At 39.4% G+C, this 18,991-nt stretch overlaps 1 protein-coding gene across 8 annotated transcripts in view; it reads left to right on the top strand.

The window, feature by feature from the left end:
• The window catches only part of CNKSR2 (connector enhancer of kinase suppressor of Ras 2), a 232,707-nt gene that overhangs the window by 38,569 nt on the left and 175,147 nt on the right, over positions 1-18,991 (top strand). For all 8 annotated transcript variants that reach the window (XM_075775023.1, XM_075775019.1, XM_075775012.1 and 5 more), the window contains exon 3: positions 10,638-10,840. In XM_075775023.1, the coding sequence (XP_075631138.1) occupies positions 10,638-10,840 (203 nt within the window). The remainder of the gene's footprint in view (positions 1-10,637; positions 10,841-18,991) is intronic.

Here is an 18,991-nt window from a genome sequence, read left to right as displayed (position 1 = left end):
ACTGTGCAAGGTTTTTCTAAGGAAAATTATCTGATTTTTTTTTTTCCTGTTTCACTGGAGTTTGACAGAGGTTTTGTGATAGAATTTGGCATGAGTTACAAGTGTATGATCCAGCTGAGTTAACATCTATTTGGATGCTGGAGATGATGAGTGGCATGATGGGGTAGAAATAGTAAATGGTAATTTTGTCTTGCAAGCATAATCCCTGATTGATTTTAAACTAATCATTAAAAAACAAAAGGATTGTCGCTTCTCCACCCCATTCTGTCTGGGTTAGCGAGTGATCACCTAAAATGTTTTTGGCATTGAGAACAATTGAGGGGGACAGAACCACCTTCCACTGTTCATTCCTGCTCCCACTCTGCAGGGGAAAGTTTCCAAGACAGAGTTGCCATCAATGAGGAAAGCTTCAGCAATGTTGATAGCTCATGCGTTTTAAGAGCTGCTTTCTTCCTGCCCCCCCTTCCCAGCATTTTTTGGGGGTAAACTTCTACTGCAGTTTCTGCCCTGTCAGCTGTGGATACGGCAAGCGGCAAACCAGCTGCTTGTGTTGCGTGCTGGTAGTTCACAGGGTGACATTTTCTTCCTGGAGGAAAGTGGAGAGCCTGAACAAGCATATTTGGCTGGTATGGAGAGAGCATGGGACCTCCTTAACTTAGGCGGAGGCTATGGAACAGCGCTAGATAGACAACTGCTTGCCACAGTATTATGATTGATAGCACTATTTAAAGAATGTTTTTTATTGATTTTTGACAGAAGGTAGGTGGGTGGCTATGGTCTCTCACAGTATTCCCCTCCTGTCATGAGCACTTGCAACAAATGGATCCTCCAGTGTTTGTTAGCTGATCAGAGAACAAATGGTGGCCTGTGCTTCCATCTGAGAAGAGTCTCTCTTGGCTGTCAGCCTGCCATACTGTGCTCCTGACAGGAGAGCAAGCATCCTCGGGGTGAGATTCACAGGTTTTTCTTTTCCTGTGGTGCTTCAGAGACGGAAGAATAATGATTTTGCCCAGCTGCTACTGCTGTTACAGGTCACACTTGCTGATAATGGTGGGGGCGTACATACCGCATACCATCACTGAAGCTGGACATGCTCCAGGAGAGAGCGAGCAATGTAACTAATGTGGTTTGTCTCTTCCCTCTCTCCTTCAGTCTGTGATGGTGGGAGCATGTTCAATAGATTATCTTGCCTCGGTGCAGTTTTGTGTTTTATACAATCCTTATATCAGAAAGAGCAAGATAAATGAAGTGTTCTCTGTGCTTAAAAGAAAGAAGTAGAGAGGTCTGTGATGGTATTTTGATGCTGCTAAGAGTTTGTTGCATGGTTTTTGATCAATCCTTGAGAAACCAGCATGACAGATGTATGCCTTGTTGTATGCCAGATGTAGAGTTGTTCTGTTTCCAGCAAGGCACGTCTCTTGTCTTTCCCTTTCTGTTCAAACTGGGACATGAAACCGAGATGACACTGGTGGCACCAACAGGTAGATTCCTGCTTGATGTGGACATGCATGTTTATTCATGCTGACAAAATCTCAAAACTGTTTGAAAAATAGCAAACTAAGAAACTGCATGTCCGGCTCTAGAGATACAGGAGAAACTACTGAGTTAGGTACCGTGGTATTTTTTTCTCCAGGTTACTCCCAGGTAATAAAACATACACTTGTTCATCAGTTGTAAAAATTACCACCCAGATCTAGTCTCCACATCATACTTTTCAGGATATGTGTGGTGGTGAAGCTAGTCTAAGATTCCTTTACTTTTCATCAGTAAACAAACAGCAGTATAGCAGACCTTGATCCGCATATAAATGTCATGAGCCTTGTTTCTTTGTTGATTGCTTTAAGAACTGGACATGAATGAACCATGCCAACAGAAAGTAAATTGAGGAAAGATGGAGGTGATGCTTATGAAAAGAGAAACATATAATGAAGAAGAGATTACTTAGATAATGCCATCAGACTACTATATCAGTCTTCACGTTTGGAGTGCATCTGGGGGTCTTGTAGCTCCTGAAATACTCAACTGTGTTGCAGAAAGCAAAGAAATGCACGTAATTCTTTTTCCATCATCTGTCAGGAGATAGGGTTGCATTTATCAAAACTGGAAATGACCATATTTTGCTGAGTGTCCATGGACTCTAAATTTTATGTCTCCTTGGTATCATATTTTTCCCAGAAAATGCTTCCCTTTGTCTCACTGCCTGGACAATACAAAGACTGAAGACTGTACAGCCAAAGATTTCTTTCTCCATCTTTAAGAAAATGATCTAGTTTACCTGAAATATCACCACAATGTCTTGATGTATGAGGATTTTATTTTTGCTTTCCTTCTCCAAAATATCATGTACATTTTGTTTGCAAGAAGATTAAATTAGTTTCATTTGATTTTGAACGTTTTCAAATATTTTTTAAAAGGAGACCTTAAATTGGGAAATATTTTGTTCTGGGAAGACAAGAATATTTAGAAAACTTGACAAATAGATTTTGAATGCTTTAAAGTTTTCCTTAAACAAAGAACTTAGTAAAGTCCCTGTGAATTTACAAAATACCTCTTTGGGGAATCTGCATTTGTATAGAATAGAGTTTGGTTAAAAAACAAAACAGTTTTTGCTTTGTACAGCATACTGGTTTTAGTACTGGTTTCATGCTAGTTGTTTAAATCTGCTATGGCTACACAGGAATTTATTATACACTGTATATTTGAATCTGTAAAGCTAGAAGATTGCAGCAGATGAAATAGCATTATTATTTGGCAGAGAAAACATTGGTGTGCACTAACAGCATGAAATTACTTATCATTTACCACTAACACAAAACATTTATATGCAAATGAATGTAAAAAATAGACCAACTTTACCCATGAATGATTCGATTCCTCTTAAGAATTATGCTTTTTATCTTCATCTTCTTGCCATTTCTCACACAGAAATGCTTTCCTTTGCCCTTATCACTAGTCAGATCTTGAAAGTACTTTTGTCAGTAATAGTGAGTATTAGACTTAATCACCGTAGTGCTAAATGAGGAAGACTTCATTTCAGTATGGAGGTTTGTTTGTACTGGAGTTGGGATTTATTGTTAATATTCTGCATGCTCACAGCAGAAAAATTACTTACCCTTTTTCCTATTGCCCTTTGCAAGTTAAAGTTCTGCATATATATCATCTGCCTTCAGCCCCGGCTAACTTAACTGCAGAGGGGGAAATCCTGAAGTCCCTCACCAGATCAATAAAGCTAAGGAGTTAAAGGGTTTCTGATAGCTCATATAGATCATGCCGAAAATGTTTGTTGCTGTTGTTAGTAGATCTTTCATACAGAACTGCAGTAAACCCTGTGGTGTGTCAAAGGCTGTAAATACGTCTGTATGCAAAGGATGAATGTCCTTCTTCCCACCCACCTCAAAAATCAGTTACGGATCCCAGATACTTTTTTTAGTTGCTTTTTTCTTTAGGCTGTTTGGAGTTTTGGGCAAGTATGAAATACATGCCCTGGTTTGAGTTGGAAGGGACCTTTAAAGATCCAACCCCCTAGTTAAAAGGGCTGTTAATGTTTTAAAGAGGTAGTGTGTTCTTAACCATCTACGTATTTCCTTTTTTTTTTTTTTTCTTTTGAAACTGCTGATTAGCTATTTAGGACTTTGTGAAATGTGTGTAACTGACTATGTAACTGGTAGTTCGAATCCTGGAGAAATAAGAGCACTTGGCTGGCTAGGGTCAAAATTACATGAAAAAGTAGAAAAACAAAAAAATAATGAGCACTTGGTCTTGCAGAGTCTGCTGAATAAGAGTAAGAAGAATAGTTTATATAATTGCTCTATTAGTGCTACAAAGCATGACCAGGGCTTGGCTTTTTGATGTATTGCTTGATTGTGCTGTAGAAAAAGGAGGCCGTTTTTCTCTGGAAAGGGGATGCTGCTGCTGCTGCTGCTGCTGATTATGAATCTTTCCCTGGTTCTGCAGGGCAGTAAGTATTGTGCACCTGAGTTTTTTCTGATTGTAGACATTTAGGACAAATATTTATACTCTTTGAAACCATTTGCCTTTTAATCAGTGTATGTTTAATAATTGCAGTAAATTATAAGTGTCATTGGAGCTATCTGGCTTTTTCTCCTTATCTACTAATTCTGTGTTTATGAAACAGATGTGTAAGGATCATGTGTTGTGCACTTCTAAATTACCCCATATGTCAGTGCTATTTGAAGGAGAGATAACCTTAGTGTTGGCATTTTGTGATGCTGGAGGTAGGGCTGTTTTAGAAATATATGTTGTAGGCAGATCTGATGAGGTATAGAGTTACATAAGGCACCTTCCATATGACAAGCTGTGTTCTCCGTTGCTGGCAGCTTTGGGCTGGTAAGCTATCCGCCTCAAGCTTTGTGGGATGTGTTTAGCCAAATGTTTTGGAGAATGAGGTTCAGATGCATTTTGTTCATTTTTAAAAACAACTTTGGAGACAAAGGTTGGCATTTTTCTTGGTGAATTTTTGGCTGTCCCAAATTTCGAGGTGTGGTTTTGAAACGACTGCCATGTGCCGTGGTATTCATGTGATGCTGTTTTGATTATTCATTTAAAAACTTCCCCAGGCTTCCAGAGAACTCAGAATTCTATGAACTTTACTGTTTCCAGGGTGCTTGCTTAAAAGCAATAAATATTACATACAGAAATGATGGTCAAGAATTGAATATGGAAGATGAAAGTAGTGAAAAATAGTGAGGAGCTTGCCTGAGCTTATCTTAAGTCCATTTCTTAGTAGTCATATACTATTCTTGCCTAAAACTCCTGCATTCAGTCTGTGAATAACTGGAAAAGGACTTTTTAAAAAGTTGCATTAGAGATAAAACTTATGATTTCCCCCTTTTGAGTGTTAACCATGTTACTGAGAGATATCAGGCATAACTGAGAAGTTACATTTCTTTATACATAATTTATTATGCACTGCACATAGTTTATTATATAGTACAGCTATCTGGACTATAATATTTGTCTTTTCAAACGGTTGCCATTTTTTTCCTTCTTAAAAAAATAATGTTTTTGTGTGTGGCAACAAATATTTGCCAAAGAAAAATAAACCTTTACCTTCTGTAGTTTATACAGTCGTGGTTGCCTTCTCCAGAGGGGCAGCACAAATTAGTCAATGTAAGCACTGCTATCTGCAGTGGAGAAACTTCTTTGCCTGGAGAAACTGGTTTTATTTTCCTTTTGCCCCCAAGCACCAGTGTTACAGTAGTATCTTCAGTTCCCATCTTGTGTCTCTTCAGTAAGAGTTAGCGCTGGTTGCTGCATGCCTTTTGCTCCTCGTGGTTTCCAGCAGCTTTCTGGGCTGAAAGAGAAGAAACAGTTATTTAGGGAGGTAGGCAGAGGGGCCATATGCTCATTTCTCTATCTTGGATTGTTTGTAGGAGTAAAATGATGCCCTTGAACTTAATGTGGCCTTTGTGCTTGGAGATGCAGAGGCATTTTTGGTTGCATAGAAGTTGTGATGAAGACATCCTTTCTGGGGGATTTCTGCATTTAACAGGATTGTGGCTATGTCTGTATTGCATATTGTGGTGTGTTTATGTCCAGACTTCTTTTGATATCTGAGCTTGGCTTTTTTAGTTAGCTGAGATGTCTTTGGACTTGCAATTGGCAGCATAAAAATACCCTAAACTAAAGTCTCAGCAGCTTCTTGACACCCTGTCTGAGCCTGCAGAGATAGTTAGCTCCTTATGAGTTAGCAACACTTTATTTTTTAACCTATGTTAGCAGTGTGGGGTGCACCTCCCTGCTAACAGGAGTTAAGCGAATTTAATGCAGAAAAGAGATGAAACAAGCTCTGATTTATTTATTTTTTTAATTGGGGTGGGGAGGGGGAATGAACAACTAATGAACATTGATCAAGCTAATCCAAAAAAAGTTCACTTTACTTCCAAAGCTTGGTTACCAAACTGTCTTCCTACCCTCTTGTGCTGGTGCAAGGATGGGCTGGCAGAGGAACTAGGCTGGCTGCCCGCACCAAAAAAAAAGCAAACCTCATCAGTGGTGATTAGAGCTGCTGCTTGTCAGCATGTGAAGAAAAGAGCTACAATTCATCACTCTCACTGTCATGTGAAGCCACAGAAAAGTAATTAGCAGGTAAAATGTCTATTAATAGCTCCCACCACCTTTAGTTTGAACACCTGCTGACAAGCTATTACTCTGTGTAGCTTAGCTTCATCAAGTTCTTGTTTTGTGATTGCCAGAAGAGACTCCATTAGAGCCATTTCTGTTGAGGCAGGGTGTCTCTGAAGAGACTCTTGCTCTGTGGCCTCTTGTTGAGAAAGCGGATGCATAGACTTGCTTCACTTCTCATCATCTCTACAAGCATGCAGAGATTTCTTTGTGGCTCTTTCAGTGCCTGTGAATTTATTTTGGCTAATGAAAGCACCATAACTTGTGTTAGTGCTGGCTAAATGCGGAGAAGGGGAAAACAAAGAATTTTCTCCTTTGCCTGCAATTATCTTCTTACGTTGCTTGAAAATAAATGCAGTGTATTTCTAAGAAAACCATATTGTTAATAGTATCGTATCACATATAAAGTATGATTAAACTTGGCAGTTATTATTTCGCAAGCTTTTTTCCAGTATTAGAACATGCAACTCTTTGTTCGTTTTTAATGTGGGCCAGAAATATTAGTGATAAACAAAGTGGGGATTTTGTTAGCTTGGCTGCTGTTTTAGGATCCTTCTACTTGAAGGCTTCAATAAACACAGCTGCCCAAAAATATATTCTGCCTGAAATTTATCTCTGTATTTTCCATCCCTGGCTTTATCTGTCTCATATTACAGGTGGAGGCTTTACCAAAATCAGTGCCATTCCTCATGTAAGACTGGATTTTATATGCACCTTAGGCATTATATTTTTGCCTTGTTTTATTTATGTTAAATCAAACACACATATTTGATGTATATGTGTGAAAACAGACTTTGTTAACGTTGTGTCTTCCTTTCCACATATCTGATGGCCAAAAAAGACATCTGAAAAAGAGAAATGTTAACAAGAGGCCACCAAGCTTTTATAGGAATTGATTTTCCAAAGAAGCATATACATAAATGCTCCCTATTTTCTTGTTGTAGAATAAATTTTTGAGTATCATTTTGCTCAATCCGCAGTGTTCAAAATTGCTTTTACTTTCTGGTGGGACTGGAGGCCTGTTGGGGTTCCCGCTGTGGCGGGCATGGCACACCGGCGCAGGCTGGTACCTAGCACCCCCCTCTAAGCGCATGAGGTACAGATGAGGTGATGAAGCTGGGGAGGGAGGAAGAGAAAGAGGTGAAATAATTTGGGGTTGTCGAGGAGGAGCGTTGGGATCCAGCCTGGGCCTCAGCGTGGTCTCCCTCAGCTGTGGGCCCTGTGTGTGGCCTGGCTGGGGAGGTGAGTGGGTGCTGGGGTCCGGCAAGTTCCTACCCCGTGCCCACCCCTGCCTTAGTTTACCTCATCTGGTTTGAAGGCGAGTGTGGTATTTGGGTAATTGCACTCAGCCTCTTGGGAACAACCTCCTGAATTAAGATGTTCAACATTTCGATGTGTCAGAAAGAAGTAAACCCTGTGAGGAGCCCTGTGGCCAGCCTGCAATTGGCAGTCGTTCCCCCGGTGTTTGGGGGAGGTGAGCACCATGTTGCACGGGTGTTATGGGGCTCGCTTGTGGTGGGCTTTTGGTTTGGCTGATCTGTAAGACATTTTATGTGACATATCTTTCATCCTGAATATCTTTCATTTGTTTCTTCCCCAGTTAATTTTGCCAAAATGAGCTAGATGCTCAAGAAACAGGATGAAAAAAGAACAAACTTGGTATTTTTTTCCAACTTACTCCTACCTAATCCTCCGTCTCCATCGTGCTCTCTCAGCCACAGCAACCACAAAAAAATGCAGCAAAAACAAATTTATTTTTATCTGATGTTTATCTCTTTAATTTGGACTGATTTAATAAGTTATTAGTTATGAGCCGTTTAGCTGCATAATAAAGTACATTTTACTTTTCCATCCTAATTTATTGTTTTCATCTTGTAATTTTTTATTTATAACCTAACTCTATCTGTTGTATAATTGCTATTGAATATTTACATGGTGGAAAAGTCATTGCCCAAACAGTTTGTCTAATTGGGAACTGAGCATGGTGGCAGAGGGTGGCGCCTACGCAGAAATTGCGCAGTTGAGAAACATGCCTGCAAAGCCTTCCATGCCCAAAATTTGGAAAGTAGAGATTTTTAAAATGCAGCCTTAGCATATAGTCACTTCCCCCTTAAGTCGAGTCCCAAAGCGCATCCTTTGCTGTGGGAAGTTGACTGTCGTTCTGGCAGCTCCCTTACAAAGTGTGTTCAGTTTACAGGTACAAAGAGGGGCTGGCTGGGAGACTGCAGACAAGCCATGTGCTGAAGTCTCTCCTTTCCACGATGCTCTCCTATTTGCTTGGGAATGGAAGTTGTGGGAGTGTTGGGGGCTCACTGGAGCTGGCTTCAGTGTAATCTTCCTGCAGTCCTTGTATAATTAAAGAGGAGATTAAGTTCATTTAGTTGATGGTTCAACAAGGCTAAGTCTCAGGTCCTGCACTTGGGTCACAACAACCCTATGTAACGCTACAGGCTTGGGGAAGAGTGGCTGGAAAGCTGCCCAGAAGAAAAGGACTTGGGGGTGTTGGTTGACAGCCAGCTGAATATGAGCCAGCGGTGTGCCCAGGTGGCCAAGAAGGCCAACAGTATCCTGGCTTGTATCAGGAATAGTGTGGCCAGCAGGACTAGGGAAGTGATTGTTCCCCTGTACTCAGGACTGGTGAGGCCGCAACTCAAGTGTGCTGTGTTCAGTTTTGGGCCCCTCACTACAGGAGAGACATTGAGGTGCTGGAGCGTGTCCAGAGAAGGGCAGCAAAACTGGTGAAGGGTCTAGAGCAGAAGTCTTACAAGGAGCGGCTGAGGGAACTGGGGTTTTTTAGCTTGGAGAAAAGGAGGCTGAAGGGAGACCGTATTGGTCTGTACAACTACCTGAAAGGAGGTTGTAGCCAGGTGGGTGTTGGTCTCTTCTCCCAAGTAAGAAGTGATAGGACAAGAGGAAATGTCCTCAAGTTGCACCAGGGGAGGTTTAGATTGGATATTAGGAAAAAGTTCTTCATGGAAAGGGTTGTCAATCACTGGAACAGGCTGCTGGGTGAAGTGTTTGAGTCACCATCCCTGGAGGTATTTAAAAAGATGTGTAGATGTGGTGCTTAGGGACATAGTTTAGTGGTTGACTTGGCAGTGTTAGGTTAACAGTTGGACTTGATGATCTTAAAGGTCTTTTCCAACCTAAACGATTCTATGATTCTATGGTTTGGATTAGGAGCATGACAACTGCTGTAAATAATACACCCCCACACCCCATTTCCTATAGCAAAAAAGACTAAAGTAAATAAGCTTTAGCAGTCTTAAATTAGCATTGGCAAATATATCCCTTCTCCCCTCTCTTCTCATTGTGGACAGACTAGCATGGGGACCAGTGGGCCTGGGATGAGAGCTGGTGAGGACGGGATGTCGTTAGGAATTAGATTTTTTTATGTGCAGCTGAGGGACTTTCTGCATCCTACTTCATCATCATTTGTGGTAGAAAATGGCTCACCTTTGATAGTAAGTAGCCCTTTCCATTGTCAACTGAACAAGTTGTGAGCACCCCATGTTATAACCCTGTGATGTGGTTATGGTGAGGAGCACCTTCAGCAGTCCCATCTTTCTCTTACAGGAATAGTAAGCTCAAGTCTATGCAGTTGCTTATTCCTCTACAAAGGCAAAAGAAGATCTTTTGAAATAACTCTTATTCTTTGCATTTGTGAGGAAAACAAATCTATTCTGGAAATAACAAATCACTGATAGTTCTATATTATAATTGAACGTTAAATTGGGGCATTCTCTAGTGCAAGAGAGCACTGTTGTTTCAGCAACATTTGTATATTTGAAGGATTTTCAAGTACTATTTATTAATATTTCTGCTTAATTATTTCTGTCTCTGCTGCACAGCTGAGGACCGTAATTTAAATTTAAGGAATTGACTCTGAAATGGAAGCAAAGTTTACAACTTGACTTTAAAAAGGCAGCACAGACATTGAGCAGAGTAACACTGTGTTCTCTGGTCTGTGATTCTGGTGGTCCTTTACTGCTAACAAGAATAAAAAAAAGGTGGTGAACATGCTTCCTTCACTGAAACCAGCAAAAGCAATTTGGTGTCACACTGTGTCCATACAGTGTACTTCTGGTAGTTGCAAGCCCTCTTGCCTGATGTGATCTTAGGAATCAGTGTGAGTACAGACACATCCTAACGCACACAGACTGATCCCTAACCATCAGATCTACTGAGAATGATGCACTGCTTTGAAAATCAGTCTTCCAGACTAGGGTTTTTCTACATTTTGAGATGTTTTTCTTTGTGCACTTTAAACCAGCTAAAAGATCACTCATAGTTTTGCTCTTCTTTTGTTCTATTTTTATGCACTTTAGAAACAGAACATGCCATACATTTAAAAACTAATGAGTGGGTGTATTTCTACCTTAATTATTAGGAATGGTTAAGTTTTGAAGCAGAAGAGCAGTCTTGCTGTTCTCGGTACTTCATGTTCAGCTGCAAAGCTAACTTTTCTTTTCTTTGTCTTTTTTTCAATGCAGAACTACGGTTTGGAAACAGAAAATCTAAAAACCCTTTCTCACAAACTGAATGCATCTGCGAAAAATCTGCAGAACTTCATCACTGGGAGGAGGAGGAGTGGTCACTATGATGGAAGGACCAGCCGCAAATTACCGAATGATTTTCTGACGTCAGTAGTGGATCTGATTGGAGCAGCTAAAAGTCTGCTGGCTTGGTTGGACAGGTAAAATCTCCCAAATGTGTCACAGGTAACCAGTTCACGCACACACACAAACCCCAACTTCTTTACAAAATATAATGTAGACATTGAAATTGAAGCAGAATTCATTTACAAATTCTGAGGGAGAGTTTGTAGCAAATTTTTTCTTGTCAAGTCAGCACGGAATTCAGATAGCATTTCAGTACTTCTAAATGCACTGCAATCCTACAGATGTCTGGAAATACAATATAGCAATAAGATGGCATCGTTAGGTTATATACATATTTTCTTATTAATATAGAACACCACTTTGACCTGCATAACTCAGATTCATTGCTCTGATAGTATCAAATTCACAAAACTGTCATCATACTTTTTATTGTATAGGTGTCAATATATACTTCCATTGTGTGTGTGTAAACATGCATGTTGCATTTTAGGTTTTTTTAAATTGCAGTGGAATATCTCTGAAACTGTAGATACGACTGGAACCATCTTGTAGTTTTACCTCTATCACCTAGGAAGTATGTGGGACCAGGACTTCAGTTCTCTCCTTTACTATATCTGTAGTGACATTTTTCTAAGGATAACAAGAGTAATATGAAGGTATCTAAGATGATCATTGAAACTCCTAAAGTAGTTAACGTTAGTCCATCTGTATGTCTTTATAAAATGCATCACACTGCATTTTTATCAGTAAAAATAAAATGCTTATCTTGATTTAAAGGTGTATCTTATTTTGTATCCAGCAGCTGAATTTTTGTTCAGAGTATGATCTTTTTGTAATTCTTAAAATCCAACAGAAGTGTTTGGATTTACTGCTCTGGGTTTTGTTGTATTTCATTTTCCTGAGGAAAACTGGCTTCTGTCCCATAAATGATTTTCATATGAAAAGTTTAGGTAAGATATGAATCTTTTCCATTTCTTAAACTGAACTGCAAACTCTTTCTTTTGTTCAACAGACTGCAGCTACCACTGCTTCTTCTTTTCTTCTCCCTTTCTAGCCTTCCCCCAAGTTTCAAAACTGGAGTACCTAAAGTTGGGGTCCTAAATTCCTATTTAGATGTTTAACATTGAATGTGCAGAGAAGCAATGCAATCTCATAGAAGGAGTTTAGTATTGAGACTTGAAAAATTGGGAATATATTTTTAGCTCTGCCTCTGGCCTGTTGTTGTTACTTGGAAGACCTGTAGGCTTCACTTTTTCTCCCTGCAAATCATTTTTGGCAGAGAACAGCATATCATACTGGCTTTTAAAACAGAAGGAACAGTAGAAAAACATGTTCTTTTGCATAGGCAGATCAATGATTGTTCCTTCTTTCTATTTAGAAATAACCTTGATTGTTTTCTCATCGGAATTGTGGGTGATGGATAAAGACTGTTAGTTACAAAGTTGAGACATTTTTTTCTGTATAAAATAGTCTGGTGTTAAAAAGTAAACTTTTACATATATGCATTTAACACATTGAAAAACAAGTTACAAGTTTTGGTATCTTAATATGAATTTAGTAGTCGATCTTCACGAAGAAAGTAGTTGTTGATGCTAGGAAACATCTGCATTCGAGCACTAATATGTCACTGCAGTACTGTGCACTGTGTCCAAATTATGCACTTTTAGTATTAAAAGACAAATCCAGTCTCAGGAATTTATTTGTAGCTCAGAAGCGTGTTGAGAATTACTTGTTGGTAAAATTATGTTTATACAGGCAGTGTCCTGGTTTCAGCTGAGAGGATTGATTTTTCTTCATAGTAGCTAGTGTGGGGATACGTTTTGGATTTGTGCTGGAGACAGCATTGATAATATAGAGATGTTTTTGTTCTATGGACTTATTGTTGAGCAGTGTTTACACGAGGCCAAGGCCTTTTCTGCTTCTTGCACTGCCCTGCCAGCGGGATGGCTGGGGGTGGACAAGAAGTTGGGAGGAGACACAGACAGGACAGGTGACCCAAACTGACCAAAGGGATATTCCATACTATATGACGTCATGCTCAGTTTATAAGGAGCTTGGAGGAAGAGGAAGGGGGGGGGGCGGCGGCGTTCGGAGCAATGGCGTTTGTCTTCCCAAGTAACCGTTACGCGTGATAGAGCCCTGCTTTCCTGGAGATGGCTGAACACCTGCCTGCCCATGGGAAGTGGTGAATGAATTCCTTGCTTTGCTTTGCTTTGCTTGTGCGCGCGGTTTTTGCTTTACCTATTAAACTGTCTTTATCTCAACCCACGAGTTTTCTCACTTTAACTCTTCCAATTCTCTTTCCCATCCCGATGGGGGGGAGTGAACGAGCGGCTGCGTGGTACTCAGCTGCCGGCTGGGGTAAAACCACGACAGGCAGCTATATTGTATTTGTCAGAGATAATTCTGTTAGCAGGTTTTAGTGTTGGTGGGGGAAGATCTCTAAAATAATTTCTAAAACCATGCATATCAATTCTACTCCCAGTAAAATGCAAAATGTCTTTTGCATTTATCTGAAATGACAGCTAATCAGATCCAGGACTTCCAAGAAGTTAAAAATGAGAACAGTCGTGATGGTAGCCCGCTTTTAGCAATGTTTTCTTTAGTGTCCAAATACGGCTTCCTAGAAGTGATATTTTAATTTCATTCAGGTTCCTGGGATCTGTGTAGCTTAAACACCTGGTTCTGGCAAATGCTTTCTGTAGCATTTTAAGACTTTTTTGATTTATGAGGGTGTGGGGTTTTTTTAGTTCAGTTTGTTCTTCCCTCTTTGTGAAGCCCCCAAATTAGGATGAAGGCAGGCCAATGACTGCGTTTTTCTCAGGAAGTGGGAACATCTGGAGATTGATAGGATTCTGCTTATTATACTCCTTCTAAGAAGCTATTGGGGCCACTAGAGGGAGATAGAAAGATTTTAAAAATAAAATATTTAAAGTCAGGAATATGGATTTAGTTTTATTCTGCACAGCTGTTACTATTAAATCTGGGCCCCAAAGCTTAGTTTTTTGGTTGGTTTCTAACACCAGTTCCATCTCTAGGGTGTGAGAGAGGGCAGAACAAACCATTAGGAGGAATAAAGTTATCCACCCCATTGTAAGATCCGCACTAGGCTGCCCCTGTGCAGTGTTTTTCAGGTCACATCGGGAAAAAGCAGCTAGCAGCAGCTCTGACTTGCATAGAAATGCAATGATGTGGGTTTTATGTGTAGGGAATGGTTATGACTCTATACGACTTGTGCTTCACTTGCTGCTCTAGCGAACTCTCTTTTTTTACTATATGACTGTAAGACACTTACAATCTATAAGGACCTCCTTAGGCCAGGCACAATTATCAAAAGGAGTGCGATAGTTGTGATTTGCTGACTTACTTTCACTGTGGCTCTTGCAATGGCACTGTGCAGGGCCAATCCAAGGACACTTTTTTTGTTCCAGGTCTCTGCCTGGAGCAGTCCTACTTCCAGATGTATGTCAGAGATTGAATTTTACTGAGAATTAGGGTGGCTTTTATTGCTAGGCTTTAAAAGTCTTCTGGTTTAGTTTCATTTAGGAACTGGAAAACTTAGTAGAGAATTCTAGCTATTTTTCAAAAGAAGGTGGCTGAAGAGGAGCATGAAATAGCTCTCCAATAGCGTCCCGCAAAGAAACTGTCAGCACACTAATAGATCATGCCCTTAAACTTTTTAGACTATTTTTAACTTCCTGTTACTTTCTCAGCCCACAAAATCTATCTTCTTTTCCAGAAGACCTCAAAAAATGTTTTAGCTTAATAATGTTTTATTTTGTACTCTTTCCCTAATTTTCAAATTCTTCCAAGCCCATTTGCTGATGAGATTGGTGCTCTCTTGCAAAACTCTGTGAGTATTTGTGAAAGTACAGTGCATTTCCACTTGACATAGCTCTTAGGCTGATGGAAAACCACATTTTAGGCCATAGCAACAAACTACTTATCTGATATTCCATGCAACTTTGCATTGAAATGTCTCCAGTGATACTTCTCAAGAATTAGAAAATACTATATAGTCTTCCAGGTGTTCTAGACTTCCAGTTAGATCACTGGTATTCTTTTCAGTCTTTATTCCTGTAATTCATGAAAGTTGTATTCTTTGGAATAGTAATATATGTCATCTTTCTGAATCCTCCTTCTTCTCTGATACGTCAGGCTCCTGGAAATTCTCCTACCTTTCATAGGGCTGACACACTCCATCCTGGGAAGAAACCTCAGTGCTTTCTGCACAATGTGTTTCCTTTGCTGAGATTATATACAGTAGTTCTGATAAATGTATTTCTCAATGTTTCTTTTGAATTACAGTGAAAACACACATAACCTTGCCTTCAAAATCTGGGCAATTCATTTAATGCAAATTTATTATTCAGTATAAAAGCAGGAGGGAGATAAATAATGTTGAGCAGCAATCTGATCAAACAAGAAAAACTCTCTGCTTTGTACTCCCGACCATAAAGTATGCTACAGTCTGGAAGCTAAGTGGCAAATGCAATGAGCACAGATTGTCATCTTTTTTACTTTTTTTTTTTTTTTTCTAGTACAGTGTTCAAAAATATAAGATAGTCAAAGGTCTAGGAAAATGCTGACAATCAAAAAAAATGTAGTTGAAGGGAAAATAAACTGAATAGTTAAAGAAAAGCATTAGAAGGAATTAAAAAACCCACAATTGAAAAATGTATGCAGATGATTTAAAAATAGAAATTGAGGTAAAAAGTTTTATGTCTGTCAAGCTAAACATAAGGTATAACAGAGGGAATTTTTTAAAATGTATGATTAAAGTAGAATTGCTGTTGTGAGTTCACTACTATGGATCCACAACATGAATGCCTTGCAATTTTGTGGCATAAAGCTATCTCTAACCTCATAAAAGTATTTTTTCTGTACAGTAGTACATCCCGTAGTATCTGCACATTTAATTGAAATTGAAATTATACATATTTATTTTAATCCCAGGTAAGGTTTTGGTCTTACTGCACATGTTTACAGTACACCTGAAAACCACTTTGTAAAAGTATTGCTTTGTGTGTGGATGTGCCAGTGTTCGCTGCCTCTGTGACATTTCTGAACTAAATGTACATCATCCATCCATGGCTTTCTTGCTCTAAAAGCACCATGAACTCACGGAGGATTTTGAGTATCATACTACATTTTTCATCTTTAACAGAATTATGTTAGGATTTTACCATGTTACTTGTGTCTTCAGTGACATCAGTGAAAACTTCCCAGTTTTTGTCCAGAGGCAAATATGAACTGAAAAGCAATGATATCATAGGCATCCCAGAAAATTCTTCTGAGGTCCAAGTTTAGAGCTTTTAGCAATGCTTACAACTAACTTTCTCTCTGGTGAAGACACAGCCAACTGTTACACTGTACTCACATCTCATTCCTTTTCTACCAGTTTGCTACTGTACTGCTGAAATTGTGATGAGTCCTGAGTGAAGGGTGCTGAGATTAATCCAATACTTTTTCTCCCAGAATTTACCAAACCGTCTGACAGACAGACAGAAGGTTGTATTTTCATCAGAATTTGGCGCAATGCTGAGTGTTGAGTTTGTCTTCTAATGAGTCAGAGGCTGCTGCAAAGTGAAGGCAGCTTTGGTAGCGAAAGCATCTTTTACCCATCCTTTAAGCACCCCATTTTACCCCTTCAAGTCCCACTGTATGTCATATGTTTTTCTTTCATGGGACAGCTGGATTTAACAGGTCGAACTCATTACTATAGTCTTAACTGGGAAGAACTGTAATGCTCTTTGTGGAAGAGGAAGGATCCTGAGGGAACCTGACCTGGGGTGATAGGCAGCTGCATGAGCTCTATCTCTTCCCATCTTGTCTCCTTGCTCTGCCAACACACAGCTTGTTTGTATCCCTTGTTTCTGCTGGTGCCATCTTCCATGCTGCTCTTGGTTTGATATGTTGTCTTTATTCACCTTCGCCACACTTCTGTCTTTGCCACCAAACACCCTGGAAAATTTTATTTCCTGCAGACTGCACTAAGCAAGAAAAATTCTTAGTTGTGCTTCTGGGATTCCTGCTCCTGCCTATTCTGTAGCGCTTGTGTTGTGTTATCTGAAGCAAGGGCTCCTCATACCATATATCTTATGCAGCATCAAGAAGAATATTTTAGGCCTTAGCAAATAGTAGCAATATCTATATAAACTATAAATGTGGACTTAGATACTAGGAGTGAGGAAGAGATGGTTGTTCTTAGGGCTTTAATTGAGTCTTCATTAAAGACACAGCTAAGATAGATAATGCAGCAGTTTATTTTTCAATTAAGAATTTAAGAAAATATAATCAACTTCCCATGAGATAACTACTACAACATTTTGCGTCTGTTGTTGTGTCACAGATTTTAATGGTCATGAATTAGGATTTGTCAGGGATCACTGGATTTTTTTAGTGTACTGTTTGACTCAGCCATCTGTGTGGGCAGTGATTCAATATGTCTTTCACAGCAACTCTCCTGTATCCCTTGTTTTTCACCCCAGCACTATCCCACTTTTGGAAATAAAAAACCTAAACTGCTGCTGTAGATCACACTGAAGTCTAAGTAGTAGGAACAAAGAGATCTTGTGGAGATAGATTTTGTATTCCAGACTTTCAGTGCTGTGGCCAGAGAAAAGCTAGCAGGCTGACAAATGTGCGCCAGTCTGATTAATTTATCACTGTTGTCTGGATACATGATACATGAACAAAATGGAACAAGGAGATGAATAAAAAGCCCACATTTAAACAGAAATTATTGGTCGTATGAAAGATGTGGGTCAAATTGACAGTAGTAAAAAAAATGTAAAATTTCAGAGTAAAAGGGCTTTCTGGCAAGTCCAAGTCTGCTTTTAGGGCCGTTCATAGAGTGGTGGGGTGTAATCCTCTGACTTCTAACCTGAGGTGGGCAAGTCATTTTGACATGGGCTTAAATGTGCTAATATTCTGCAAAGCACTTATGTGTACACAAAAATCCTATTAAGTAAGGTTAAAATCTGTGCCTAAAGTTAAGGGCATTTGAATGCTTGAATGGTTACATCTGGGCAGCAGAACAGGACCTCCAAGCCTCACTGTGTGCTGTGTAAACTGTTTTTGGTGATGCTCTGTGGTCTACAGAGAAGCGCAGCCTGCAATGATGTAAACACTTTTGTTTATGTATGAACAATTCTAGGTGTTCAGCTTCAGTGCACCCATAAAGTCTGCTTTGTATGAAAGCACCACAGTAGCAGAACACATTCCCCACTCAAAAATGCATCTCCCTCTTTTCACCATGGTGACATACACAATGCATATGTTTTCTTCTACTGTAGGTAAAATGTGTTCAGCTGGATTTCTTTGTCTCATTGTTTTCTGTGAATGAGCCTTGGTGATGTTTATGGAGTGATTATTTTGTAGTGTTAAAAGGAGCATTCATTGGGAAAATTAGGCTTGAGTGTTTGCAAGCCCATAACTTCTTACAAAGAAAGTGTTACCGGTTTAGAGTCTCCTTTATAAGAGACTTTGTGCAGTCCTGTTAGCTATGCTTGGTTATTGCTTGTCCTGACAGGGTAGATCTGGTTTGCACACAAGGCGGTGGTGGCAAACAAATGAAAACCAAACCAAAAAGAAACAAAAGACTTCAGCGATTCTTTACTCACCACACAAATAATGCACTTTCTATCAATTGGTTTTCAGTCTTAAACCTGTGAATCTTATGTTTCCTTTATGCATTTCCCTTTATGCTTGTTTGAATGGTATGCCAAACCTGTAAGTGCTGCCTAAGAATGCTATGGTACTTAACTGTATTGTACTACTGGAACAGCTGTAAATGTTTAACAGAGCACTCATTTAAAGAATTCCTTTATCCAGTGTGAATTTTACTGCATTCCTCCCAGATTCTACATAAAGCGGTTCCATCAGAAACACAAATAAAGCGTTTGTTTCATGAAAGCATAGAACTATGAATCTTTGCCAGATTTGGTACAAGTATATGTGCAACAATATTGTACATTCAGATTTTTATTTGAGCTTATTTTGTTTCCTTTGAAGAGTGAGTTAAGTTACTGACTTGGTTACCTCTCTTTTTGAAAGATTTTGGACTATTACGTTTAATCAAACTACTCTAAGGATGTTTTCCCTAGTTAGGATGCTAATATAAGTATGATATTGGTTTAAAACTCCTGACAATGTCTGTTTTTATAAAATAGCTCAGTACTACAACTAGTGGTGAAATATGATTAACTTTTATTTTGGGGCAA

This window comes from Balearica regulorum, chromosome 1 (assembly GCF_011004875.1).
Source record: "Balearica regulorum gibbericeps isolate bBalReg1 chromosome 1, bBalReg1.pri, whole genome shotgun sequence".
In the NCBI taxonomy this organism is placed as follows: Eukaryota; Metazoa; Chordata; class Aves; order Gruiformes; family Gruidae; genus Balearica; species Balearica regulorum.
The sequence above is the reverse complement of the archived record's forward strand: the minus strand, read 5'-3'. Positions and strand labels throughout refer to the sequence as shown.